At 46.2% G+C, this 27,738-nt stretch overlaps 6 protein-coding genes across 6 annotated transcripts; 2 read left to right on the plus strand and 4 right to left on the minus strand.

Moving 5' to 3' along the window:
- Positions 1-1,241: 1,241 nt before the first annotated feature.
- On the minus strand, positions 1,242-5,569 carry VFPPC_10689 (hypothetical protein; the record flags this gene model as incomplete). The annotated part of the gene is made up of 8 exons (XM_022428724.1): positions 1,242-1,509; positions 1,572-2,180; positions 2,235-2,576; positions 2,672-4,389; positions 4,445-4,665; positions 4,785-5,166; positions 5,203-5,311; positions 5,364-5,569. The coding sequence occupies 8 exons, from the start codon at positions 5,567-5,569 to the stop codon at positions 1,242-1,244; spliced, it is 3,855 nt and encodes a 1,284-aa protein (XP_022284071.1).
- A 1,443-nt stretch (positions 5,570-7,012) lies between these two features.
- VFPPC_16788 (hypothetical protein) lies at positions 7,013-8,135 on the plus strand (the record flags this gene model as incomplete). Its single annotated transcript, XM_018294541.1, has 3 exons — positions 7,013-7,105; positions 7,380-7,746; positions 7,834-8,135. 3 exons carry the CDS (start codon positions 7,013-7,015, stop codon positions 8,133-8,135), a joined length of 762 nt encoding a protein of 253 aa, XP_018138177.1.
- Positions 8,136-8,951: 816 nt separating this feature from the next.
- On the minus strand, positions 8,952-9,173 carry VFPPC_18231 (hypothetical protein; the record flags this gene model as incomplete). The annotated part of the gene is made up of 1 exon (XM_022429874.1): positions 8,952-9,173. One exon carries the CDS (start codon positions 9,171-9,173, stop codon positions 8,952-8,954), a length of 222 nt encoding a protein of 73 aa, XP_022285107.1.
- Positions 9,174-10,588: 1,415 nt separating this feature from the next.
- On the minus strand, positions 10,589-13,798 carry VFPPC_10691 (heat-labile enterotoxin, A chain; the record flags this gene model as incomplete). The annotated part of the gene is made up of 1 exon (XM_018289013.1): positions 10,589-13,798. One exon carries the CDS (start codon positions 13,796-13,798, stop codon positions 10,589-10,591), a length of 3,210 nt encoding a protein of 1,069 aa, XP_018138178.1.
- Positions 13,799-15,349: 1,551 nt separating this feature from the next.
- Positions 15,350-15,656, plus strand: VFPPC_10692 (hypothetical protein; the record flags this gene model as incomplete). The annotated part of the gene is made up of 2 exons (XM_018289014.1): positions 15,350-15,380; positions 15,469-15,656. The coding sequence occupies 2 exons, from the start codon at positions 15,350-15,352 to the stop codon at positions 15,654-15,656; spliced, it is 219 nt and encodes a 72-aa protein (XP_018138179.1).
- An 8,368-nt stretch (positions 15,657-24,024) lies between these two features.
- Positions 24,025-27,315, minus strand: VFPPC_10695 (AAA ATPase domain-containing protein; the record flags this gene model as incomplete). The annotated part of the gene is made up of 7 exons (XM_022428725.1): positions 24,025-25,558; positions 25,613-25,827; positions 25,891-26,079; positions 26,138-26,440; positions 26,501-26,560; positions 26,631-26,844; positions 26,906-27,315. The coding sequence occupies 7 exons, from the start codon at positions 27,313-27,315 to the stop codon at positions 24,025-24,027; spliced, it is 2,925 nt and encodes a 974-aa protein (XP_022284072.1).
- Between the last annotated feature and the right edge of the window lie 423 nt (positions 27,316-27,738).

Genomic DNA, 27,738 nt, shown 5'->3' on the forward strand with positions numbered 1-27,738 from the left:
TCTAACTGGTATTACTGTGTGCAAAAGCTAAGCCTGTTAATTGATGACCCCGGACCACGTATCTGGCGTGAAGGAGAGTAGTCCCTGTTCGGCCAGACGACCAGGGTCGACAAGCACATTTAGCCCGATTGAACTCTGTGTAAGATTATACACTCTAAAAATCACGTATAACCTCTTTGCATTCCAGAATAATGGGTTTGCCGTAGAATACTCGTGCATCTGTAAAGTCTGTTAGAGACCTAGAGTTACAGCAGTGCTGCTAGGACGAACTTACTCTGTTGTATTGCGAGTTGCTCATGTAGAATGGTGCTTTGCACCTGTTCGTTGTGGACTTGACTTCCACATAGTACTCTACTATTGTGTTCATCCACTGCTGGCCTCCAAGATAGCCCCTATCTATTAGCAAATTGGTAAAAACGCCCTGAACATCACGATAAACAATATCGCTTGTTTCTCGGCCGCCGTTCCAGCTTCCGATATCAGAGTAATCGGTGTGCTCATGGACGTAGTGGCGAATATTGCTCGCCCAGTTGTCTTTGTCAAAGTTAGGCAGCAGCTGCAAAAGAAGTTCAAAGACCTTTTGCAAAAATGGTTATCATACGGCTCGACTAAAAAGGATACATGGGGTTATTTACGAAGAGTTCGCCGGCAGCACCAACACGCTTGTCTCTCTCCAGCTTATGGTATAGGCTAAGGTTGAAGCGATCTATTGGGTCGTTGGATTCTTGAACACTGTCCGACTCTAAGAGACTATTATTAGCACTTCTGGTATGCGTCGGAAATGTAGTTCGCCGAGCCGCCTCAGTAACATGCGACAATAATTGCACATAGCCGTTACTGGAGGGCTCAAGTTGTCCGAAAGCGACATGTGACATGACAGACACTCTCTCAGACACCTGTGGTGGGCTATGGCCACGTCTGATCGCAGCCCTCTCAGAGAGTTGCGAAGACTGAGCAGAGAATGCTTCGCGATTGTGTATCGAGACGGGTTCATTACTACCCCTGAGACTCTGTGACGTGGCTTCTGTTGTTGTCGCCGTGCCGAATATCTCCTGTTCCAAGATTCTAAATGGCAGCGTCACGGTCTCTGGTTCATCATCTGTGACTTCAATTGGCACAATACCAAGTTCATCCAGGACTTTTGGCAGCGCCCGGCGACTAACACTGAGAGCGCTTTGCACAGCGGCCACCATCTGTGGAGGCGCATGATCCAAAGAGGCCCTGTTAGGTTCGCTCATAATCTACTGTGCCAGTCGACGTGGCAACTTCGTGTTGAAACAGCTTTCCTGCTCAATCGCATCATCTGTAAGATATATCTTTAGCTCACTCGCATCATCGGGTATGTATAGATTTGCCGATTCTTTATCAACGGAGATGGGTGTGCCAGACTGATTTATGATTAGCGTAGATGTAATGCTGCTGGCTTCAAGAGTTTGCGAGGTCTTGAATAGGTTGTACAACGCGGGTGCATTCCCCTGTAACCTAGGGCTGTTAAATGTAGCCGCAATTCTAGAGACATTAGCAAGAGGACTTCTTAACTTCACAGAGTATACAATTATATCGTCAGATACCTTGTCATCGCATGAGCCTTTTGTGAAATCTGCAAGCGTGCGTTGCGGATGGGCCTGGTTGAGCTGAAATCTACGGTGCAGACTTCCTTGATGGCCTCGGAGATATATCGCTTCTCAAGACCGGCCCATTCAATAAAATATTGGAGACGTCGAACTGACTCCATGTTGAAATCTAGGAACCAAGCCTTCTGTGCAAAATCGTCACTCAGGTGCTGTCGGTCTCGTATCACAAAATCCTGCTTTGCCGTACGCAATTCCAACTCTCCATTTGGGGATATTACGGGTAGCAATTTCTTCTCAAGGATGGGTTTTGGATCAAAATCGCCCCCTTCTGTTTCCAATAAAACGCTGAATACCATCAGGGTAGTTTTGATCTCATCGGTAGCAAGTGTTGTAGTATCCCCTGCTAACTTTTTATATACCATTCCCACCGTGCGCGTTTGGACACCAAGCTTGTTGACGAAAAAGTGCTTCAAATCGTCGTAGATGGCATTGACAGCAAACATTCCTCTAATATTGGTTGCGCTGGACCACAGACAACGAGAGGTTTCGTACCACGCTGCCACACCTGTAGGATCGTAAATGAGAGGCTCCTCCATAAACATGTTGCTGTAAAATGATTAGCGCAGGAAGGATAGAAATTAGTGCGTAACTTGGACAAACCGCATCTGCTTCATGGCTTGGGACCCGTGGTTGGAGTTCGAAAGACATTTATATAGCTTGTAGATAAATTCACAATCGCCTTCCCCATTCGCCTTGCAGACTCTGAGTTCATCAACCAAGTCTTGCCATGTGCAGGCGGGAGCAATGCCTAGCATATTGACAAAAAGATCTGCCATTAAAGCTTTGTCGGCCTCAAAGTCCTTAAATGAGCTACAAAATCTCTCAGTCAGAGAATACTTCTTTTGCAGCGCCAAGCCCTCTGGTGCTTCCCAAACACAGAGAATTGTATCATCCCATTCGTTATCTGTAGGGACGAAAACAGTCTCCCCCAGAGTACTTTGCCTACAATTGGCCGCGTTAGAGTTGGAACAGATACCTATGAGCAATTTACGGCTCTCCAAAATGCGCCTGTCAGCGACGATGGAATCGGTACGTACCGGATCATCTTACAACTTGCTTCAAAATCATTGGATTGTCGACATTCAGCCTGCAGATACAAGTATAAGTCGTAAATTCTCTGTGGATACGGTTCAACATCGCGCTCTTCAGCTGCATTCATGATTTCCCTGAAAAGGTCGAGGAGAAACCCCATGAGGTCGTTCTCATTGTATCCGAGTCCAAAACTGTTGCCCAGTGCCTCCCACTCACCAGGGCTTGTGCCATGGCTAAGCGGACGGTTGATTTTGAGAAAGGGAAAGAAATCTCCTTCTATAAGAAACCGGTCGCAGAGGTCCATTATTTTTTTCAGGGGCAAGTAGGTTTGTTTAAGCCGCACCGTCTTTTCGCTGCTTCCTCTAGAGCAGACCACGCGCACATCCAGGATCTCACGGACAATGTTGCTGTGATTATTTACATTTAGTACGGCATCGTTCCAAGTTGATTGCAAAAAGACAAGGAATTGATCTGGTCGATACCGCGCTAGGTATTTGCAGCCGCTTGAAAGTTCAGTTTGATCCCTGCTCAACAATGGAACCATGCGCCGAATGTTGAATCGGGCATGCAGCCATTCCTTCCAATCGAGAGATTGTTTTTCTGGTTTCTCAGGCGGGGTTTCAAAGTAGGAACTATGCAAGTAGGTAAGTCTCATGCCTGGTGCACCACTTCCTGGGTTATTTCCAGAGGCGGTGGATGCGAAAAGACTAGCTACTCCGTAAGGATCTGTATTCCAGATATACATTCTTGATGACCTCGGGTTGATTAAAGCTCCTCTCGAGCTATAGACGCAAATACCTTGGTAAATTTCGTGATCTTGCAATAAATGCTCTGTCAAATACAGAAACCGTAGGTGGTCGGCGGCCAAGCTCAAAGTTGCTGCGATTGAAGATTTACTCCCGAACATGTTGTAGATACGCGCAATTGTTGTTCGTACGTCAGATACAGACGCCTGTTTCACACCAACTAGCTCTAGAAGATGCTTCATATCTGGTAATGACTCCGCCGAGCGGTCCAAGACATGCCATCCGAGTCCATTGGGGATAGTAATATCGGTTGCGTCCATGGCAGAGAAATAGACACATTTATCGTACGCCGCGCACCATTCTCCGCCCTGAAGTTGGACCATCTCCAGTTTCCGAACTTGCTTTTGCAGTTCTAACCAGCCTTTCGTAAACGGCACTGTCAACAGTCTCGCAATGCCTGACTGTACTTCGTCGTTGGGAGTTTTTATTCTCGAAGTCGACCTCTCCAAATCCGCCTCGGCTCGGGCGATGATTTCATTCATACCGGTTCCACTCAACCCAAAGGTTCGTAATATATCAAGATCACAGTGCTTGTACTGAAGAGAAATGTAAATATTTGGTGTTTTGTCAGGTAAAAGTGGCTTTCCATGCTTGTCCAGTTCGACAAGCGTGTGCTGCCTGCTAGCGTGCAAGTATTTCAGAGGAGCGCCATCGTCGGCTGGTTCTAGAATTTTGGTCTCTTTGAGTAAATGACGGATATGTGTGAGTAGCGTAGACCAGGTTTCATCCCATGGGTAATCGTTCTCTGCTGGAAGATAGCGCATCCACGTGAAACGGAGAAACGGAACCTTTCGCATGGCATGGACAGCGTGAATGAAGGCTTCCGCAATACCAAACATAAGAGTTTTGTTTCGAGACGCCGTCATGACTATTCCTTCACGGTTGGCTTGAGTTTCGAAATCGGCTTGGATAATGAACTAGGCAATTTGAAATTAGAAATCGTTTTGGGACGAGCCACTAGCAGATACCTACCTTGAAACCCATTCGAGATGCAGGCAAGTAGGCAAAAACCCACTGTGCTAGTAGCAGTGGCTCATCTGTATCAGTAAGAGGGAACGCCAGAGTGATAGGCGACCTGGAGTAGGACTCAGATGCCAAGTCTTCTCTTGTGTAATCTCGATTTTTGTTTTTGGCCAGACCCGAGGCAAGGTATGTGCTAGCAAAGTAGTGCTTTTCCTCATTTCGGACCTTGTCTTTTTCGGTTATTGTTTTAGTGACTGTCGTCTTGTGGCCTCCGTGGCTGAGAGAAAGACTATCGTCTTTTCAATTGCTTCTGATCCTTCTTTATTGTGATGAAAGATAATTGTGATACGCTTCAATTTCGACATGAAGAGAAGGATCGCCTCATGAACTTTTTCGAATTGCTCACGTATCATTTGGTACTGTGCCGCAAGCTCTTCTTCAGTTCCTTCGTCATGAAGAGACAAAGTGATTCTTGTGAAATGATCTCCAAGATATTCTTCTGTTTCTTGCCACTGCGGCGCAATCATGCCCATTCCGTTGTCCGTGGGGCGGTGTTGGAAGTAGAAGGAATAGTTCCCGGACTGTATGTATGCTTTGTGGGCTACCATGAAGACGGACTTAAATCCAATGCCCTTTTCGCCGATGTAGGTCTGCGAGGTTTTCTTGGAGCTCTTGCCAATGTTGCAGATTGCTGCGAGATTCACCTTGTCGAAGCCGTCCTCATTGCACTCCTAAACAACACGATCATGGTAGAGATGAAAGGTGACTTGTGGCGTCTCATTAAGCGAAAGAGCTTTAGAGTAGTGATTGTCTTCCGAATTTTGCAGAAGCTCGAAAACGAATCTAGCCTGGCTGGTGTAGAGACTTTTGGCAAGGCTAGAGGCAAAGCGTTAGGATAGCAAGGGCGCAGGCGATAGGCGAGACTAACGAGACAACAGAGGCTCCAATGAGCCTATCCTTGCTGTGAAGAAGCTTGAACAACCCCTCCCGCTGTTGGTCGTCTAGAGTATCCAAGTATTCTTGGGAAGGATACCCGAGGTCATCGCGAATGCTGTCGACCTGTTGTCGGGCACCGCTCACGGTGGCATTCCCGCTGGCCATGCCGAGATGCAACGAGGTATCATGTGAAGCCATGTCTGTAATGGCTATTGACCTTTATCATCTGTATCGTTGTGTTTCTCGCTGGAGGGGGGGTCATCGCCCTCTTGGTGCACATGAGGGGGGGGGTGGATGTTTATATCCATGGGACCCCTGGGCGCAAGCAGGAGACGAATGGCGGCCAACAGGATGACAGGGAACATGGCTTCAACCAACAGTAGGTCCAGTTCGAAGTCGAGAACTCTAAGCGCCTACAACGTAAGCGGGCGGTTCCTGTGATGATGAGGTTGGTCAAAAAACAACAGACTTATGGAGCGAGAACAGACCATTTTCCTGGAATATTTGCCTAGCCTCGGAAAGCTCCAATTCTCGTTATCGCTGGCCCTTCGTAAGTTATTAGGCGCACATTCGTGATATTATGGGTTTAGCCTAGAATTTAATTCTCTTAAATTATTATCCAAGAGTGAACAATTTGTATTGCCAACATAAAGTATATAATAATGTAGGTGCATGGCGAGCGGACGAATATAGCATGCAGATTGCCTTAAACCATCTTCTCGCAAATATTATACAAAAATAACATTGTAATAACAAAAGAAAGTTAACTCATCTCTACTATTTCTTCTTTATTAGATATTTCTAACTTACCTTAATAAGTTTATTCATAAAATTAACGCGGCAATAGCGTAGCAACCTAGCTAGTATAGCAGACTAGCTACCTAGGTACTTAAAAATTATATACTAAAGGGAAAGTAAGGAAGCAGGTAGGCAATCATGTAGCCACGGTGGTCGTGTGTGAAAGACCTAGAGGTCAAGTAGTCTATGTACAGACTAGGACCAAAATGCGATTCGGCTTGATGAGCACCTACCTCGCGCTCATATCCTCGTCCTCGCCGAGAAGTCTCAGGCGGCGAGCGGAAAAGTGTGTCGCCTAAGACCCACCCTACCCCCCAACGGCAAAGGCGGCGCATTGAATCAAACCAAAACCAGAATGTTATGCATATTCAGAGACCAAGGGTACATGCTAGCAACCCGTGAATCTGTGACTTGGGCCTTATTACACGTCCTCTGTTTTTCTCTAACCGGTATACTGCATTATATTTTACTCTATTTCTCACCGATAGATAAATCAAGACTCTGGGAGCGAAAGCGACCCTTGATGACACAACGTTAAATATTCTGCTTCTGTCAGACGCTTCCTCGCTCTTGTATATCCTTCGGAAGGGAGGCATTCACTTGCCATGGCATTGACCAGGCTAACAAACCTCAACCACTCTGGACCCCAGCTCTGCTGCCAATTGATGAAGTAGTGGGTGCAATTCGTGCGGAGGATTTGCTTACAAACCCAAAGTTGCCAAAACCCGCATCCTGGTCCAAGTGAACTGGTTCATCCAAAATGTGGAGTGTGGTTGTCACCCCAAGCCGTAATATTGCCAAATTCTGGCGACTGTGCATTAGCTTGTGGATGCCCTGCACATCATGTGGCTGGGAAACGAGAATGCCTCGGACCAATTTTTCAGCTTTCAAGCTCAAGCTCAAGCTCAAGCTCTACGTCTTGGAGAGCCTTCATGGGTAGCACGGAGTAGTCTGCGGTGAATTAGACGTGAGACATTCGAGGCTAAAACATCACGTCAACTCTCGTGCCCACTCCATCCGTATTGCACGGATATGCAGCAGCGAGGGGCCTTTGTCCACAACCTAGTCATACACCGATCACTTCCAAAGAATCCACGACGCGGTCGAGAAAGCTGTTTCGCCTCATGGCAACAGACACTTAAGTGAGTAGATGTCATTTGTCAGGAGTGACCCGTAGGATACTATAGCTAAAGGGTTTGATGAAGAGCAGGGTAATATCAGCATTCACTACATTACAGGCTTCGGCGAAATAGCCAGTTTCATAGCCAGTGACGCAGATCACACTACAGCGGTATACAAGCGCTTTGACAAACTAGCCGCCCGGGACTTATTGTACTACGAGTGCGAGCTTTTAGAACTGGAAGCACCCCAAGATCAGTATGATCGTGAAGATGCCATCGACGCAAGAAGATTGGACAACGCAGACTTGCAGCGACTGATTCGAACAAATGCTCGAGATTGGCTGTCCTTCAAGCAACGAGCAATGAAGGAAGAGGAGTCCAACGACAAAGACAACCAGCGTTGGAAGAAGAGGATGAAGCTAGCGATGGATATTCGAGCGACATTAAAGGCATACAGTCCGTCTTTTCCCAGCTCAAACCCCCAATGTCCCTGCCATTGACAAACCTTCGAACCACGTTGACCCGACTGACATCGTTCATCAGGGGAAGCCTTGCTGCTAAATTCAACACTTCTCACACTGCATCAACCACCTAAACAGACACTGACTACGCTGTCCAACTACTTCCATCAGCAGCATGTTGTGTCGGGGAGCCAAGCAAGCCAACAGACTACATATACTTCCTCGAAGCTCTCGGGAGCAGCGAGCTCAGCATTATACCCTTTACCCAACACTCCCGCATCGCAGCAAGCGACAGACCTCGTCACTCTGTCCCCTCAAACCCATATCGACTCCCTTACCTACTTCCTTAAAACATACTGCTCATGGCTGTTCGAAGTTCGGTGAGAGTCTACGCAGACGATTTCCTCATCCTCGCCCACAGGCACGGCTTCCTATTCAGCCAAACCGTCAATTACTCACCTTCGCCCACGAAAAGTAGGGACATATTCGCTACCCATGCTCTCATTCACTGTATCTCTTGTCACAACGTTACTGGCGGCAATCATGCTATTCCTACCCATCTACGTGCTTTACAAGACGCCAAGCACGTAATCTGGCTTGAAACTCAGTTTTATTGCGCTTTTTACATTGCTATTTGCGGGCGTGATACCGGTTTTGACGAATGCTCGGCGGGCTGAGGTCTTTGCAGCCTGCGCCGCCTACTCGGCTGTGCTGGTGGTGTTTGTCAGTGGAGATTTGGGCGGCGGCGGAGGAGGCGCAGTTACAAATGGAGGTTGAGACACCAGCACTGGCTTTGGTCCAGACAAATTGAGTCCAGAGCTCATGCGCAGGCGGGTACATCTATCGCCCCAGCTGAACAGACTTACACACTTACGCAGATCAAATACATGTAGCCGGCTCACAGTACGGCCGTCTTTGATTACAGACTGACAACTGGAGCGTATGGCTCATAAACTCCCCAACTGCGCTATAGCGATACTGTCACGACGGGTGTCTAGGAAAGCAGAGTTGTTGACAGCATAGTAGCAGATGGGTAACAGTGTAGAAGCTAACAGCCTTCATCTTTATTCTCTCTATTCTGGTTCTAAAGGGTAATTCTGCCTAGTATTATTTCTATCCTTGTTTCCTCACTTTTAAAAGTCATACTTTGGTCACTGTGGTTTCTTTTAAAAAGCTGTCATGTGTTAAAACAGCTACTAGCTATGCCCTTACACCGGGATGTCGCTGCTGCCTGGCAACTTCGTGGTGCTGTGGCGTTGTGTTATTCAGGTGATTTGAGCATCTTGTACGTGGCGGCATGATGTGTACGCTGAGATCTTCCACAAGATGTAACCGTGCTGGCACTAGTTGAACATGACCGTGATCTAAATCGTCTTTAGCGTCTGCCAATAATCCAACCCTGCTGGCTAAGTGCAGTATCATGTATATGAACAAAATTTTGGAGGATTACGTTGCTGCGTTTTCGAATATCCAGATAAAATTAAATAAAATTAACACTAATTCTTAGGTATTCCGCCAAACGTTTGCCCACCTTAATCACAGTCATTCTGCAAGTGTAGGGAGTCGCTATTCCGAGCTCACAAGGCAGCCTTTAGATCACTCCCAAGACAGTCGAGCATGACTGCTGTGATTTTAACCTTTAACTAGCCTTTAACTCTTTTGTCTGCGTAGCCTTTGCCTGCTCTAGTTCCACATTCAGCTTCTTATACTCTTTATACCACTCCTTTATCTGCGCATTTGTGCCTCTGGCATTAAGAAGGCCAGAAATATGTGCCAATTTTGATGTAATGTCCTCTGCGAAAGTTATGGAGAGCGATTAACTCTCCGTCCGTGTCAATATAATGAGAAATATTAGGTCGCTTAATTTAGAGACCAGTTAGCTAATTGCATTGCAGCCAGAAAATGATACTAATACGGCTAATATGTTTGTGGTTCGTCGGCTAAGCGGAGTCAATAAGTCTGGTTAGCTTGAGGCAAGTTGAATTGGAGGGGAAGATGAGTTAAGAAGTCAAGATTAGTTAGAAGTTAGTTAAGGCAGCTATAGAGTATAATATCCTGCCCTTCGCTAATAGTATTCTGGGGAGACTAGACCACATTGTGGGCAAGCTAGTAGATGGTATAAATATACCCTTATTGCATGTGTATGTGCTAATCTGCGTACAGACGAGAATAATCCTCCTCAATGCCCTGCCCCCCAAGCTAATTGGTCCTCGATATCAATTCCCCATCCCGATGCAATGGAGACCTTGGAGGATTAAGGCTATGCGAGCACGTGCAATGGGGAATTTGAAGGCGTTTTACCGACAGATTTTGAGGATTCGGCCGAGCTTTAAATGTGCTTACGATGGATTTGCCTAGGAGAGGGGGATTAGTATTCATGTTATTTTGTAATGTTTAGGATAATCCGGGTGATTCACAGGCGGTTATATACTATGGGCTCTTGGAGGCATCTTTGCCATCGCTCACATGATTTATTAATCATTAGGATTCCCTCAACCCATCCATAAATGGCCCGAATTGGCCCAAACCCCGCTTGAATCTGGAAAATTGGAGCTTGAAGATTTTGAATCAAGATCCAAAATATTCGATTCATTTGATTCACCGTTCATTCAAAATCTTCAAAAAATTCACCTTTATTTAGCACCCCAAGCCATCCCATAAGTCTCTACATGTACAACTGCTGAAAATGCCAATCAAGTCCCATTGCATTACTCAATTCGCACCCCTAAAATATTCTAGTCACAGTTTCTGAGGAAAAAAAAAAAAAAAAAAAAAAAAGATCAAGCCGTGTCCCCTCCTCCAAGTTCACATTGAAGCGTCTCCCTCAGGTCGGTCAATTACTCGGCTGCCATCTTGGCATACTCTGCCTCACGGTCGGGGGCAGCCTTAGCGGCGCACTCAAAAAGGACCGTGTACATGCTATTTCTATACGTGTTATCGCAGTCCTGAATGGCCAGCTCACAGCTCTTATAGCTAGGGAACTTGGCACACAGCTCAGCCTTATTGGCCCTCGTCTTCTCAAGGGACAACGCATCGTCCATGCACAGGTTAACAAACTCGTCGCCTATGCTCTCTCCGAAGTAACAGGCCTCAACCAAATACTGGCAGGTCTTGTCGTCCTGGCCCTTACCAACACACACGGGCTGGTACTTGGCGAGGAACTCGCTCGGCGTAGGGGGGGCGCGGCTTCGAACACTGGCAATCTTATCCACTATACCCTTGAGACTATTGAAATGTTTCTTCTGCTGTTCCCAATAATTCTTCATAGCCTCATCTTGTGTTTCGACGTACTTGGCCACTTTGGTGTGGAGCGCCTCGTCGACAAGAGTCTTCTCAAGGCCAGACACCATTGATAGGTAGTAAGACACGGGAACAGGATCGGTGGGATCTTCCTGGAAAACGGGAATATACGGGGTGATACTTCGGACAAGTCCCCGATGATTAAGCAGCTCGGGAGCGTAGCCGCTGGGGTGGCGCCTTTTGATCTCCGCGACTCTATCGGCGTCGTGTACCGCGCCTAACTTCATGGCGATTAAGAGACGGAATTTATTGAGAAGCTCAGGATTCTCAACGGCAAAGTCAGAATCTTTAAGCTTCTCTTCCTTAACACGCCCATACATAATTTCAACAATCTCCCTCGTGTGGCGGACTACAAGTGTCTGGAGGTATAGTGATGAAAGAGGCTTCTCAGATACCTGGCTCACCTCAACCTTCAAGAAGGACATCGGAGATAGCGTATCATTGGGAATATTTAAAAGTGCCTTAGACTGCCCGAGAATATATGCAACGTCTAGCGCCCGCGGCAACACCGGAGGTTTAGATCTTACATAATCGCTTGTCTCCTGGACTCTCTTTTCAATGAAGGTATAGATATCAGGGTATTCAAAGTCCGGGTCGTCCCCCACGGGTGGTGCAAAAAGTTGCGCTGAAGGTACGCCGGGAACCAGTCCAGGATACTTGCTCATCGCAGTTGCCCAATTTTTAAAGAAGGCAAGGATCTTAGCCCCTTGCCAGCCGTTATTGGGATATATGTCCTTGAATTCCTTGGATTCGATATAATTGATAAACTTCGTATTCACATCGACAGCCGCCTTATCAAGTTCAAAAAGCGAGCCGTTAGCCGTGGCAATCGCGGTACGAAGCAGAGTGTGACGCTGACGGCGCAATACGGCTTCCCATTCCTCTTCTTGAAGCTTTTCGATGGCCTCCTTGGACCCGGTCTCAAGCTCTGCCGCGTCTGGCACGGCATTCTGGTCGGGAAACAGGTTGGGATCAAACAGCTCGGCCGAGCCAGTCGCATTCAGCGAGCCAACCGTGTCGGCGGATTCGGAGAGGACATTGAGGGAGTCGAAGAACAAGGCGTTCCCCGTCTTAAAGGCGAAGGATGACTTTGAATTCATTTCATAAGCCGAATACATGTATCTGTAAATGTCCTCGAGCGCCTGAGCCCAGGCCGCATCTCGCTTCTCCACCAGCTCCAAGACTGTCGGCGGCGTGGGAGGAGCGCGGAAGAGCTTGACAACAGCTCTGACAATGTGAACCGCGACTCCAACCGGCCAAAAGGGAGTCAAGAGCAGGGCATCGGCAACATTGCACAAGACGCCTTCGGCCACGATGAAGCCGACAGGCGCCTTGTCCTCTGCTGAGGCGGCAGCATCAGTGGCACAGCCTAGAAAGGGGACGATGGAGGTGATGGTCGCGAAGAAGTGCAGGGGAGAGACGTTGTCCCTGAAGGCATCGACGATGTCCTTGACATATAAAACGGCACCGACGGCGCCTAACGCTTTTCCGACTTTTCCGAGACCGGTGCCGCCAGAACGAAGTTTCGGCGAATTAGGCTCCAATGGCTTGTACCCGAGTGCCTTGGTTCGCAGCGTCTTGAACGAACTCGTGCCGTACTTTTTCTCAAACGAACTTGGTACTTTGCCCAGGCGCTTCTCGGTCGACTTCTCAAACGCGTTTTCCGACACACTATTCGCTCTCTTGACTTGACCCTCACTGGCCGGGATGTGCTTCTGCCCCAGCTTGCCCTCGCCCGGCTTAACCTCTGTGTCCAGTCCCTTTGGTTCGACGTCCATAGTTTCTTTAATTTTGGCAGCTCTAATACAGAAAGCCTGTCGCTTGCGCAGTATTCCAAAATCACGCCTGCTAGCCGTGTTCGGACAGAGCTGGGGTTCCAAGGCTTTGTAAGTATCCCCGACAGAGTCAACGTTGCGACTATGGCCGAGATCGTAGCTATTACGCCATTTTTTCACGAGCCAATTTGCATTTGTAAGCCAGCCGCTCTTGGCTGCCCCCTGCAACGAAGATTTCATACTGATAATTCCTTCAGTCTCAACGATGGCTGGGTGCCAGTCCTTGAGCGGTTTAAATTCTTTAACCATATCTGCTCCTTTGTAAGTTTTGGTATGCTCGCCCCAAAGCTCTTCCAGCTTAGCTTTTGTCATGGCTCCTTTATTTTCCTCAACTTCGAGTGTGGCTGCAATGTCGACACTTTTACCATCGGCAGTCGGAATGATTTTGAAACCTTCGTATGGCTTAAAAGAAGTTAACGCGGCTCGCACGCGGCCCTGCCAGACCTGCTTCATGGAATGCATTATATTCGTCTTGACCTCGGCGACCTGTGTGGCCAGTTTTTCCCCCGTCAAACCCGGGTACTCGTAACTGCCTTCCCACTGGAGAAACTCGAGCCTCTTTCGCACCAGCTCAAAGAGTTCTCCGTAATCTTTGGCTCCATTGTAAACACGTCCTTCCCGCACTTGAGTCGCCGCGCCGCTCGCCTCATACAGCTTGGCAGTCTTCTCAACGTCGGGGAAATGCTCAGCGGAGACCTTCCGGATCTTATTGCCTTCGTTTCCTTCAATGAAATTGATGAACTCATTAAAATTGCAATTTTTGCATCCGGCGGCAATTAATGGCTGCCCCACGATCATGGAATCGAGTTTATAAGCATAGTAGAAATAGAATCGCTCGTAGATGCCAACCTCAGAGTAGGCGGCTGCCATGACGGCGAAGCCTAAGAGGGCTAGAACATGCTTGAACCGCATGGTGGCAGAAGCCAATATCTGTAAAGGAATGAGATGAATATACTATGAATGAATGTGTGAAACGAGTGAGATTATGAAGTGATGGGTAAAGCCCGAGTAGAAGGTAGGATTCGAGTGGAAAACGGCTTGAGCATATATACTCCATTCTTGCTTAAATGCCAGGGCGTAACAAACTTTTGGTTTCTCTTCTTCTCGCGTATTTGGGAGTACATGCCTAGTGATGCTACCTAACTTCCATCGCTAGTTTGTTGAGTGGATAGGCAAAGTACAAGGTAGCTATGCAGTTATATTATACTATTGTCTAGATTATGCAGGATCGCGTGGCTATGCACGTGGATCTTCCTTAATATACGGGCAGTATACTGGACTGAAGAAAAGTATTTCCAAGATAGTAATTGTCATAGCCGTGTGGCATTGTAGATCGACGTAGCCATGCTGGCAGAGCAACCGCCTTGCTACTTGCTTGACTATCATGACTCTTGATTTCTTGGCATATACTAACATGTGGGTAATAGCATTAATCGAGACTAATTTGAAAAGAATAAGTAATAGAGGTTGCATTAGAATTTTTGGGAACCCTTGTAACGTGGGTTGCTTTCTGGGGTTATGCAAAAGCGACACTCTGCGGGAACAGCCCCGCTTAGGAAGGCCATTTCCCCTGCATCCATAAAATCAGCCGGCGATGGGTACGATATGAAAACGAGGGCTGCAAGTTGAGCCCTATGGCTAGAGTCCCAGCTCGCAAATCGCAATTACTATGCGATGAAACGCTATTTGGGAGTTTTGTTATTAGGGCAGCATAAAATTGATATCTGGGCAGCAGACCTACCAAGATACCTGGCTACTTCTACTAAGTCTGGCGGGATAGTATTTATACTGCCAGATTAGTAATTAGAATATAAGCCCTATAGAGAGAGCCTAAAATTTAGTCCCTAAATTTTATGGAAGCAAGGGGCTTGCCATGCGCAAACCTGGGAATACGTGCATCAAGAGGAATTATATAGGTAAAGCTCTAATTTGGTAGTTAGTGGGGCAATAACTGCTAGAATGACTCGGCTCTGCGGAAACCGGAGAGATTATCCCCGCCCAAGCCGTTGAAGGGCGACAAAGAGACCCAGACTCATTACTGGTACCTGACAGGTGTGAACATTGAATAGCCTTATCAACTGGTCAATGGTGCGAGGCTTTTGTTGCACTGCTATGGGAGGACTAAAAATCGTCCCCCAATCACGCTCCACTTATTAGACTACGCTTCTGGTGTGAGGATGCATAACGCCAAATACAACCCCTGACTAGTGTGACCCACTCAAGGCTGTGTCTTTTCATGCCGTGCCATGCTCATTGCCAACTGCCGTGGAGAGGGTCCGTTGACGTGGCCGTCATCTCATCCAACTTGTCCGGATATTCCAATGATGCAGCAGACCTCTGAGGTATATATATATCAATCCCAAAGTGTAGTCCCTACCTTTGCTTCTACAGGCTAGTATTCATCCGTACGCACACATTGTTCCCACATCTACACACTCATTTAAAACACACCAACGCGTCAAAATGGTTCGACTTACTGCCGTTGCCTTGGCCTGTGAGTTTCTCCTCTAGAAACAAAAAAGACAATCACCTGTAGCTCTACATCGATACGCACGCATCATGCTTAACTAACCCAACCGCAGTGGCCGCCACCTTTATGACCGTCGCTGCAAGCGCGGACTCGCCCCAGTACGGCACCGTCCAGCACCTTGAACAGCGCCAGGAGGATGCCAAGCAAAAAGAAAAGGAAGAGTTGACACAGCTGTTCCTGGAATACGCAAAGACGACCGAGAGTATGACGGAGCTGATGAAAAAATTGGCGGGAAAGTGACGTGTCGGCAGATGACGGCGGGCCTCGGGGTCGAGGTAAATCAATTGATTCTCTCTTCTACTCTGCGCCGTCTAAACGGCCGTGTATTGTCATGTCAGGTCGGCCGTATGCCCCCCGCGTTAGTCATGGACAGGAATTATTGGGCATTTGATAAACCTTATACAACCCCCATCTCCTGTTGCACTATATTCGCCGCCCCTTGTGATTAATTGACGCAACCCGCCGGATTTCAACTGCCGAGCGACACGGCTGTATCACGGATAGCTATGGAGGTCATTGAATAGTGGAAATTGGTCCTTACATTCTGAGCTATCTAGTGAGGAATTGAGCTCCTTTTTATGGTTATTTGACAATCTTGATCTGCCGATAGCTTCCAATATCCCCTCACTATAATTGCCTTTGAAGGTCAATATATTGAACCTTCCTTGTAATCCTGTTATTTTGCAACCTTTATAATAGCTGATGCCTTGCAGCCTTGGGGGCTTATTTCCGTTAACAGGCTGGTATCTCACGCAGAGTGCGTAATTAACCAATTCAACTTAACTGGTATCCCCTCGCAGTTGGATTGGCATCCAGCCAAGTAAGGTTTAGTTAGATTAGAGTTAGAAGAAGCTACGTTTAGTTAAATTAGAGTTAGTTATTTATAACTAACTAACATCTCTAATATTTACATCTCAATGCCAATGTAAGCTAGCTTACTGCTATAATAGCAGTATAATTCTCTCCCTACTCTATAATCTTGTACTTTATGCTATCATAATAGTATGCCTATTAAGATGGGTTTGTAAACCTAATACTACCTTGCTTGCACTGCTAAGTAACCTTTCTATCTCTGCGGGCATTATTAGGATAGATAGCAAGTTAGATGCTCTTTGCAAGGGATCAGGATACTCCCTTTTGTGCTCCTGCTACTAGGAAAGGGGCTTAAATTAGTAATTATTACTAGCTAGAGAAAACGTCTAAATATAACGTTTATATTTATTAAATGCTAGTCATAAGTGTGAAGTAAATCCTGCTATGTTAAATATAGTAGTTCTCTTGCGCTTTTCTGGAGTCTATGCTAGGCATATATTATATCTAGCAAGTCCCGTTCTATAGGTCGCGGTTAATAGTACTGCTAAGCCTAGAACTACACAATTAGTATACTTATCTTTCTATAGCTTTATAAGTCTTGCAAAGTAGTCTTCTTTCTACCGCATTGTATTTGCATGTCCCTCCTCGTAGTACTATAGAGCTAGCCACCTAAAATAAGAATAGAGAACTACTACACTAATGTATATAATAGGCTAAAGTTTATTATCTTAGTATTACGGCCTTTCACAGTAGGTTTAGCGGCACTGTTAAACTGTTACAATCCTAGCTGCAGGCTGCAAAATAGGCCGGTTGCATAATGCTACCCTGTGGTAGTTTATTAGCCTAAAATGAACACACCTAAGAGTTTAGAGTGGCCTACATAATACCGCACTTACTTGCAGCTTATTAGCAATTTAGTCTAGATTATTACTTTCCCTTAGTCTAAATAGTTAGAATCCTTCTAATTGCCTAGATTAAATAGTATTTAATCTTTAATTGCTTTAGTCTTTCTAAAAGACTTTAGTAATATTATTTAGTAGTATACCTTTATAAGATACTACTATTAGTAAAGAAAGGTACTTTTAGTTAATAAGAGATTTAGTAAATAAGCATTTAAATATACTAAGTAAATAGCTCTAGTTAAGAAAAATTATAGTTAAGTCTATTAATTAGGTTTCTATCTAAAGAGGGAAAAATCTCCCTTTTTATTTGTGTGCTAGCTATAAGGTTAAATAAAAACACTAAGTCCCTTTTCTCTATCCCCTTATTAGGCCCCCAAGTGTGAGCAATTCCGCCCACATACTATATCTTTACTATATAGAGTTAGTTTAGTAAGAGCATTTATATCTATTATCTTACTACTTTATTTAATAGTCTACTACCCTAAAGGGTAGAGAGATTAAATTATTAGAAAGGGTATTTAAATAAGTAGAGTAAAGAATAAAAGAGTAATTCTATATTTATAGCGTTATAGTAGATATCTAGCAGTTAGAATAGTAATAGTCTTAATCTCTAGCTCTTCTTAAATCTAAGAAGCTCTTCTCTTATCCTTTTATACTAGAAGTAGGGTAGCAGTATAGTGTCTGCTACTCGCAGTTACTCTCTCTTTAGGATAGCTCCTAATATTAAGTAACTATACTAATTACTATGTGGGCGAAATTGCTCACACTTGGGGGCTTAACAAGGGATAGGAAAAAGGGACTTAGTGTTTTTATTTGATCTTATAGCTACCACACAGATAAAAGGGAGGTTTTACCCCCTCTAGCTAGATAACTCTTAATTAATAGACTTAACTGCAATTTTCTTAACTAGAGCTATTTACTTAATATATTTAATGCTTATTTACTAAATCCCTTATTAACTAAGAGCACCTTCTTTTGCTATAGGCTGTACCTTACAGAGGTATACCACTAAATAATATTGCTAAAGTCTTCCGGGAAGACTAAAGCAATTAAGGATTAAATACTATTTAATCTGAGCAGTTAGAAGACTTTGACTACCCGGTCTAAAAAGCACCTTTCTTTACTACGTGCTGTACCTTGCGGAGGTGCACCACCAAACGATATTGCTAAAGTCTTCCGGGAAGACTAAAGTAATTAAGGATTAAATACTATTTAATCTAGGGAATTAGAAGGATTCTGACTACTTAGACTAAAGGGAAGTAATTTAATTTGCACTAAATTGCTGACGAGCTGCGTGTAAGTGTGGAATTTCTCGGGGTACTCTGACCTCTTGGGTGTGTTCGTTTTGGGCCAACAAAATATCTGCTAACATATTCATCCTAGAAACATAAGCGCCGGCCTGATCGCTTAAAAAGGACAAGAAACAAAAAGCTTTATGGATTTTATACTACTTTTAAAATAAGAAGAGTAAAAACCCCTATTTATTTGACGCATTGTGGCAGCGTTGCAAAAATTCCCCCACAAACGGGTTAACCCCCTCGCGCGATAAGAACAATAAAAAGGACATAACCCTCCCTTAAAAAAGCACCTCCTATTCCAATGCTTAATTTCACTTGCTGCTAGTTGCTTTTCGGAATTTTTCCGCATCTTTATAAAGTACCAGCTTGACATGCGGGCCATTTTGCTGCACAGCCTTTGTACCCAAGCTGGGATCCATATGTTTAACATCAAACACCTGTGGGTTCTCATGTTTGCCGTTAAACTTGGCCAAGTCTAGGTCAACCGGACCGTTACCGTAACCTTCAATACTGCACCCGTTAAGCTGTTCTCTATGCCCTTCTTTGACTGATCCCACGTAACGAGAAGAGTCTTTCAACCCAACTAGCATCTCGGCGCTTCCTTCAAAAGCCAAGCCGTTGGCCTGATCCACTCCTGGACCGGCATAATTGCGGATATAGATACCTTCATTTATTTCAAGCTCCTGGTGCTAGAATGAAGCTCGATTCTGGCCTTGGTTGCCCCTGTTCGCAAGTGAATTGGGTGCTATATCACGTCGATGCACCAGTTGCGTCAATTGTGTTGAACGAGTCGGCTGTTCTTTATCAACAGGCCAATATTTTGGTGTCTCAGAGTCAGATGATGGAGAGTTAGGTTGCTCTTCTGAACAACGAGTAGCTTTATGCGTTGGCATTTTGTTAAGAGCTATAGCACTGACGTCGACTTGTATTTGGTGGAGTGTCTTGGCTTGAACTTGCTCGATACTTAAGCAGAGGCTAAGCTTTTGCCTTTCGAGTGCCTGGAAGGTTTTGGCAAGATCCGATTCGTTCTGGACAAGGAAAAATCCTCGTACTAAGCGATGTCTTTTGAGTATGTCGGTCAGGCAAGTTTGCCTAATTAACGAGACGAGAGATTCTGTAAGTATGTTGATCTCTGGAGTTTGAAGCAGAGGATTGTTCGAAATGGATTCCGAGATGAAGCTGAGTTCTTGAAGCTGATTGTGATACTTCTGCAGGGTGGAAGAAGCCCCTTTTATCTGTTTTAGACGTTCTATCAGGGAGAAGCAGATGGACGACAACTGGGCCGCAACACCCACGACCCCAAAGACTTCAGCCATGAGAGCTTCGGGCGCGACAAAAGGCAACCAATATGAAGCCCAACTTGATTAGTGACCGGAAAAAGTTTTCGTGTAGGAAAGTCGGTGAAGTATGAATACTGTGATAGTGGTGTTGAGGCTGATAGACTAATACCGAACTTCGTGTTTGGGTCGAGGCATGGGTTGCAAGATTATCAATTGAACCTCGACAACACATAACGTGGCAGTGACTTCACCGAGCCTTGTCAACAGCCGTCCAGTCATATTAAAGAAACATATAGAAAGTGGTGTGCGAGGCTAGGTCGCTGTGTTGTGAAAGTCCACTCCACGAGTAGCAAGTTTGCAATTCTTGGGTCGCAAAGGATCCAGTTTGTGCAATTTTTGAGGCCAAGCCTCTTCACCACAGGTTCACCGGTCAATGTAGTAAGTCTCAGGTGTTGGCACGCGCTAACAGCCTCACCAAACAAAATGCTCTTCACGTGCTGTTGATTTTATGCAGTTGGGTTGGTCTGGTTAAACCGCAAGTTCTTGAGAACTTTGCAAGTCGGCCTCTCTTCCTCATACAGAAGTCTGGGTAAATGTCTACATAAAACGAAGATGCGCCTCGCAAATGAAAAAAGAACACGAGGGTTGTGAAAATGACTTTACAAGGGACTGAGTATATATTGTTTGGTGTTGGATCTTTGGTACGACATGAGACTCTTAGTGCCAAAAACATGAATCTGTCCGATAAGGCTTCCTCCGACGATTGAGCAAGCAGACTCGGTGGCATTGTAGATGATACGCCGCTTAGATTTGCAAAAGTACGATGCCCAACCGAGATGCCGCTCACGTCGTTGGGCCGCTTCCTCTAAGGTCCTGTGCATGATTTCTGTTGGAAGTCAGTTCTTCTGGGTTAAATGACGATTCTGAGGCTCTTCTTCCTGGAACTACGTGCCAAAATGGAGGGTTTCTGCTACTTATGACATCATTGACTACGCGTTGTGGGCGAGAGCCAACATCCATCATGGTCGAGAATGGTGACTATATGTCTGTTGGAATCTGTCGTGGCTCGTCCACTTTTTGGCGAGAACCTACTTGACAGCACGAGCATTCAGCACCACCTTGCCGCATCTGCAAGCCTTCAAGCCTCCCGTGTAAAACACCAGTGGAGGCTGCAGACCTGTCGCTGCCTGATGCGAGCAGTTGAACCACCAGACCTCAATCAACAACGGCGGGGGACGGGATGGACCGTCCCTCCCGAAGTGCCTGGCGTCTGGTGAATTCTGGGGACTGATGGAGGGTACCAACATGAACGAAGTAACTACAGCCGGCATGGCGCGAATGTGCCACGCTCATGCTGATGGATGGGCTCCATGCTCATCCACGTCCGTAATTCCGATTGTCTTGTTGCCGTAACAGCGACTGTATTTTCCTCAACTTCCGTGGGATTTTTCTTTTCCCTCTTTGTTTTGTGGTTGTTCGAGAGGGCTGTAGCACCTGTCAGTTTTGCTTTTTCTTCCTTTTATTAGGTCTATCACTCTGTAAGCGAAATGGCTGGGCCTAAAAACAGACCGCGCCAAACGGGCGTTGATGGTGTGTGGTGGCGCAGATTTCTCGACCACACCACTTCTTCCAACGCTTTTTGTTTTTGCATCACCCCCCCTTTATGTTTCTGAATTTATGGTGTTTTTTGTGTGGATGGTAGAGCTACATCACTTGCGTAGCACCAACACGACTTCAGATCGCAAGGATGACGACACCACCCAGCATGTCAGAACAGACACTCTTGCATGTGGCAGAGGCTGAGCCGACCACGTGTTCCAACCGAAGAGACGATGATTGCTCGAGGCAAACGAGCTGTGAAACAGAGACCACTGAACAAGAAACACATTTCGATCTCCGCGACGTTCGGGCGATACTCAAAAGTGTGGGTTTGGGTCAAGTCGGTTCCTATCCTGTAGTATCCGGCAACATTTGCCTCAATGGTAGCCAGCACAATGGCCCCTCCGTGACGTTGAACGTTTACATTCAAGTAGTAGGAGAACCAAAAATGGATCCTGTTTTGCAAACCAGAGAAAGTGTTAACATATATCCTGTGCAGATCCAGAACCAATCGTCGACTACGAGCGTTACCGAGCGTGGGGGCTAGTCTTGGGTTGGCGGGAGTCTGGCTAAGAATGCAAGCTGCCCCCAGACCTTGACGCTTGTAAAAAAGGCTGGCTAAACTCGAGTCGAATCTGGGGTAGTCTTGAATTGAGATGTGTATACCTTCTTGGGCCGCCATCTCACCGAATCGGGTCGTACGTTGCACAGGCTGTCCCATGGAAGGACGTGGTAGCCACCCCCCTCCCCGCTAGGCATGGCCAAGGCAGGCAACGAATGCCTGATGTGATCTCCAGGAAACGATTCTGATTGATTGACTGTCTGCGGACTCTTGGGTGTGCTCCAAGTGCGTCACATTGTCGTGATTGGCGTTCAGCAGAGGGGCGCTCCAATGTTGAATCTACGCCAAAGAGAAAAAGAAAAAAAAAAGGGTGGGGGAGTGGAAGAGGAATGTCTGGGAATAGGTTGGCTTGCAGAAGCGTCGTCTTAGATACAAAAATGAGCAATTTCATTTAACAATGTGTTCTTTGCCGTGGGTACAAGACTACATATGTCCCATCTCATGGCTTGTCGGACACTCAGGGTGAGATTCATTCGAATACCATGTTCAGAGCAGCAGAAGAAGAGAGGCGTCCAACCACAAGAACTATTAGAAAAGTAGCTGACAGCCTATTGTATTTTGTCTCACCCCGTGAACACACAGGCCTGGTTCAGGGAGATGACCAAGATCCCTGTGTTGTCTAAGTGACTTCAGGAGCACTGATACAGCTTTTTTCCCAATGGTGAAGTCCCATTTTGTGATTCGATTTGTTCAATTTATGTCCTGGAGCGAGATATTACCACACGACACTGTTATGTCTTTGTCATGTACATGGAGCCTGATTCGAACTCTGACCAGCGGTGACTCTGGAAAATTATGGAGGGTATGTTGGCGGCTTCAGCGCCCAATCTTTTCTGTCTGTTTTGACCGTTGCGTGAGAGAGTCGGCTTTTGTAGTGCGAACGTTTTGAGTGGCAGAGGAGGGAACAAGTCCATGCCGACAAGTCTCATTTAAAATAAGCCATCTAAAAAGAGAGACAAAAGGGATAATCCAGTTTGTTTCTTGTTATGCAATTGAATCCGTTGTGCTACTCTGTAGTTGACGAAATACAGCCTTCGCATCCATTAGTCAACAAGACATTATCGTTGATATGACTGCTACCTTTGCTTGCTCGAAACAATATGACTCTAGACATGTCTTCCTTACTCTGGCTCTCTATAAAGGAACACGCCATGGCCCTAAGACTCACGAAACTCCTCGCTGTACTGATTCAAATGCCGCCTTTTAGTCAACCAAGCAAGAAGCCCGGTGCATACCAAGTCAAAACATTACCCCAGAACGACTCGGCATATTCCTCCCAGAAGCCGAAAAGCGGGAGATGTCAGTGAAAGACAACGCTGGATGGTGTTCGCTAGAGCCTACGATGGTGCGTTCTCAACTTGATTTGGCAAATTGGATGGGATTCCGCCTTTAGATGCCAAGTTTACCTCCACTTACATGCTGCCCTTCGCGGTATTAAGTGGATACAAATTAATACCCGCAGTTGGAATTGATCTCCGCAGACAATCCCGTACCTCAACTGTGTTTTGCTCCTTCTAGGGGCCATAGCGTTCTGGAACCACCATGGTCGTTGTCATTGTTCCATTAGACTACACACGCGGCAGAATTATAGGCAATTCGTATGCCTTCAGTTGGACGAGATTAACATTGTAAAGACCCCCAGTACGGCGCTACTATGATACCGAACCTTAAGCGTCCTAACGTATCGCTTTTTACGATTCATTAACCCACCAGCTTTGATGTAGGCGAATGAAAGAAAATACAGAAGCAGGACCAGGAAAAAGAAACCCTGGAGCCGATTCTTAAGCGAGTGCTGCGGTATTTTAGACGCCTTATCTAATGACCTAAACGTTTGCTTAGTTACCTTTGCTTGCAATTTTGGTCTACAAATTTTAACAGGATTCTATAATAGGCGTAGCTAGCAAGCTCAAGTGGCAAGTAAAGTTGATAATAAAACTAGTATAATATATATCTAATAAAGAGAATAGTAGTAAAGACAAAATAATCTCCTCCATTATAGTGTATTTTTTGTAGAATACCTAAGTTAATATAGTATTAGGTAACCTACTAACTATGCACCTACGTTAACTGAAACATAACAAGGTAATGTGCCCTCTATCTCGGTGACAGTCCGGTAACCCCAAGTTGCCCGCAAAAATCGTCAAGCTTTTCTGGGAGGCTGGAAATCGCGCTAGCTGACGTTATAATGCCACGAAACTCTTGAATGGATGCTGTGAAACCCGAGTCTAGTGATTGGAAAACATTTTTGTCCGCTCTGAAAGCCCCCTCTAAGCTCTTGTAGCAAATGATACACCTTACAATCATATTAACAGTAGCATCGCGGTTAATTGCTCGGAAGTTCCGCTCCAACTCCTTTTTAGCCCCCGCTAGCAGGGTCATGAATTCCCGTGCAGTGTCCTGGACTTCAGCAGCAGCAGGGATCTCCGCCAAATCTGAAAACGGATTCTCATCAGCGTCTTGGCTTGCTAATCTCTTGACCCACTGCAGAACATCAGTTCGTAATTCCAAATCATCAATTAACAGACCAAGGCCTTGACAAATGTTGATGCAGTGGAGCACATGCGGCCTAGCTACTGCTTCTATATCTGCCCCTTCGGACGCTAACCGGTAGAGCAGCTGGAAGACTTGCTTTGCGATTCTGGTTCTTTGGTTTTCATCGATATGTAACAAGGCGTAATCTAGAATCAGAGGATGAATTTGAATGCTTCTAGAGCGAGGGTTGACCCGTAGGCAAGCCGATACACTTCGTAGCTTCGATAACCATTCGGCAAAGAACTCATAGCCAGCTCCGAGAAACAGAACCTCAGGCAGATCTTGTACCGACTTCTTCAGGGACTTTCTTGGAAGCTTGAAAAAAGCATCGATGCAGTCACCATACGTCTGCAAATAAGGCAACAAATGGAATAGTTTCAAGGCCTCCCTGCCGTTGTCAACGTCATGAAGTGGTTTTATGGAGGATTCAAAAGCCTCCCATAGCGAAGATCCATCAGCTTTGAATTCGAGAAATGTCTTCCTGCGCACGAGATCATTGAAGGTGAACATATCCGAGAATACCTTGCACGGATTTTCGAAATTTGCAAAGCGGTCCATAATATAGGGAACGACAGCACTCGCCGCCATTGGGTGACCGTGCACCAGAGGAGCGAGTGATGTTAAATCCTCATGACGAAATAGGTCGCGGTATTCAGTTGGTAATAGGTTACGCTTGCTTTGGAGTATTGAAACGGTGTCGTCGTCGGCCAGTCTCTCCAGTGGGAGCTTGAGGATGCCTTCGACCCATTCTCCTAGGTTTGAGTCGCGGGTCGAAGCCACAATATGCCAGGCAGGCCATTCTTGAACTGTGTGAGTTGCTGACCCTCCAAAATTCTCGACATCGTCGATGATGACCAACGCGTTCTTGTTGCTGATGTCTCCTATCCATGTAAGAAAGGCGTCGGCACGCTCAGAGGGCAGACTCCGCATCCAGCGGTCCCGGTGCAACTCTGTATCCTCGCCTATTTCAGGGCCAATCTGCATCGAGATGTCCACAATGGCATCCTGAAGTGTTTTTACACCATCCGATTTTAAGTAAAACACGTCCCTGCTTTTTCTCTCCAGCCTCATTACTTGTAGTAAAAGCTCAGTTTTCCTAGTCACCGTGTCGTATTAGATGGGTTTCTGTAAGAGATGGTAAGCCACTTACCCAATGCCAGCAACTCCTTTGACGACAGTCAACCTAGGGTAATCGGCCGAGGTAGTAATGGCTGATTTGAGCTTCTGTAGCACATCTTCACGCCCGAATAATTCGCTAGGTTGGTGATGTTGATATCGGGCCGCAGAAAAGCCACTTCCTACATACCAAAACTTGCCTTCTTCTCTTGGGTATGCATGTGCACGGAAACGTGGGTGGCCGAACATCTAAGAACGATAATCAGGTCCTTTCCTTACACTCTATAAGTTTATAGAAGTACGTTCTCGTACACGATGGCTGCATGATGGTGCTACTAAGGTCCGGGCAGTGATTTGTTTCAACACTTCGCCTAATCCCTTACAGACCGATTCAAACGGGTCACCTGCTGCGGTCTCGAACTTTGCGATGGTTTTATGGTTAGTCCCTGCTAACATTGGAGCCGGATGCTCGGTCAGGGACGCCGAAAGTTGTGATACAATCTGTTCAGTTAGGATTAGCTTAATCTTACATTACATCAGACCCAAACATGTAACCCACCAGCTTCTTTGTGCGAATAACATGTTTAACGTATGTCGTCATCTCACCCTCAGCAAAGCACCAAAATGGTGGACTAGGGTTCAGGCGAGAAAACTCCAACCGGGCCCATACGGCATCATTATTAAAAGATGATAGGGCATCAACCCACACTCTTCGAGCACCCATAACTTCCGCCGCTGCTAGCATTGTCGTCGACCAGTCCGCTGCTGTAGACCCAAAGTGCGGAGTGGCAAGGAACAACAGTCCACAATTTTCAAGAGCAATATTAGGGCAGTCATCCACCAAGGGGAGCAGAACCATCGCCTGCAGAGTCCTGTTAGCCTCGAACCGTGATACGGTAAGGTGCATGGCGACGAGGTATACCTTTCTTGCGACTATGCCTCCGAGTGAATGACATATAAATAGCAATGGACGTTTTCTTGCCTAGCAGTCTTAATTAGCGATCGTCTACGTTCATGGGCTCTACTTATTGCACCTCTTCCGAATCTCTCACTCCGCTAACGTCTCTCAGCAAAGAATGTGCACACCCTTCCATTTTCATAAGTGTTTTCGAGTCGGTCAAATCAGAATCATAACCAAAGGTCATGATTCGGCTTTCCCGAAAGAGTGGAGATAATGGCAAGAAATCTCTTGGCCACATCCTGTCCTTCCCTTTGGTCGCCCAGGTGTCGAAGGCATTACCCCCAAGTCCGTGAACAAAGCAGATACTAGAGTAGTGGTAAGTGGTCATAGCCTTCCTCAAATTGTTTTCATATGGATGCAACAGACTCTGTTTTTGCCTGGGGGTGGTCGATGAGAATAGTTACTCCCCTAAAGCCGTGCTCAATATTCCAGTCCTCCCAGGCGGAAGTCTCTTTCTTCCCAAAACGCTTGAGAGCTCTATTCTTCTCCTCATATGATGGGAATGACACTGTGCCAGCAAGATGCGCATACTGTCGGCAAAGTGTCCAATTTTTCTTCCCTTGGATGAGCAGCGGACTGTTGTCGTTGTCCTCGAGTTGCGAAGCAGGATCGCCTTCGTTGGAGGCCAGTGTGGAGGGGCTGCTATATGAGACTGGTGTAGATGTGGCTTTCGTTGGCAGTGGGTGGAACAGTTGCACAAATTGGAGGTAAACCTTTTCTGTTGTTCCGCTAGGAATGTTGGTAACCTTGATTGCTCTTTTACTTTCGACGGGCATGGCTTCAACTAGACGTCAAGTCGAGAACATTGAAGGAGGCGCCTGACAGTCCCGTGAATCCGGAGCAAACAGTCGACTTGAGTACCCGAGCGCCACCGCAAAGAACAGGAACCTTGGAACCGGCAGGTTTTTATACCCGTCCAATCACCACGACAATTAGTAAGAGAAACGGACAATGAACAACAGGCAACAGACAACGGGCTCGGTGCAAAAATGGGCTGAGGACAACCATGAGGCTGTCTTGCTGATCCTTCAAGGCACCAATGAGAAACGCAGGATATGAACGAACGACCCTTGTCAGGCAGATTTTACAACCTCTGGGCGCTTATGCATTGAGTGTTTACGGACTGGACGGGCCAAGGTTTCTTCTTATTGGTCGTTGATGGCCTTCTCTCATGTCTCAACGAGCCCACGTCTGTCACT

The sequence above is a fragment of the Pochonia chlamydosporia genome (genome assembly GCF_001653235.2).
Source record: "Pochonia chlamydosporia 170 chromosome Unknown PCv3seq00009, whole genome shotgun sequence".
In the NCBI taxonomy this organism is placed as follows: domain Eukaryota; kingdom Fungi; phylum Ascomycota; class Sordariomycetes; order Hypocreales; family Clavicipitaceae; genus Pochonia; species Pochonia chlamydosporia.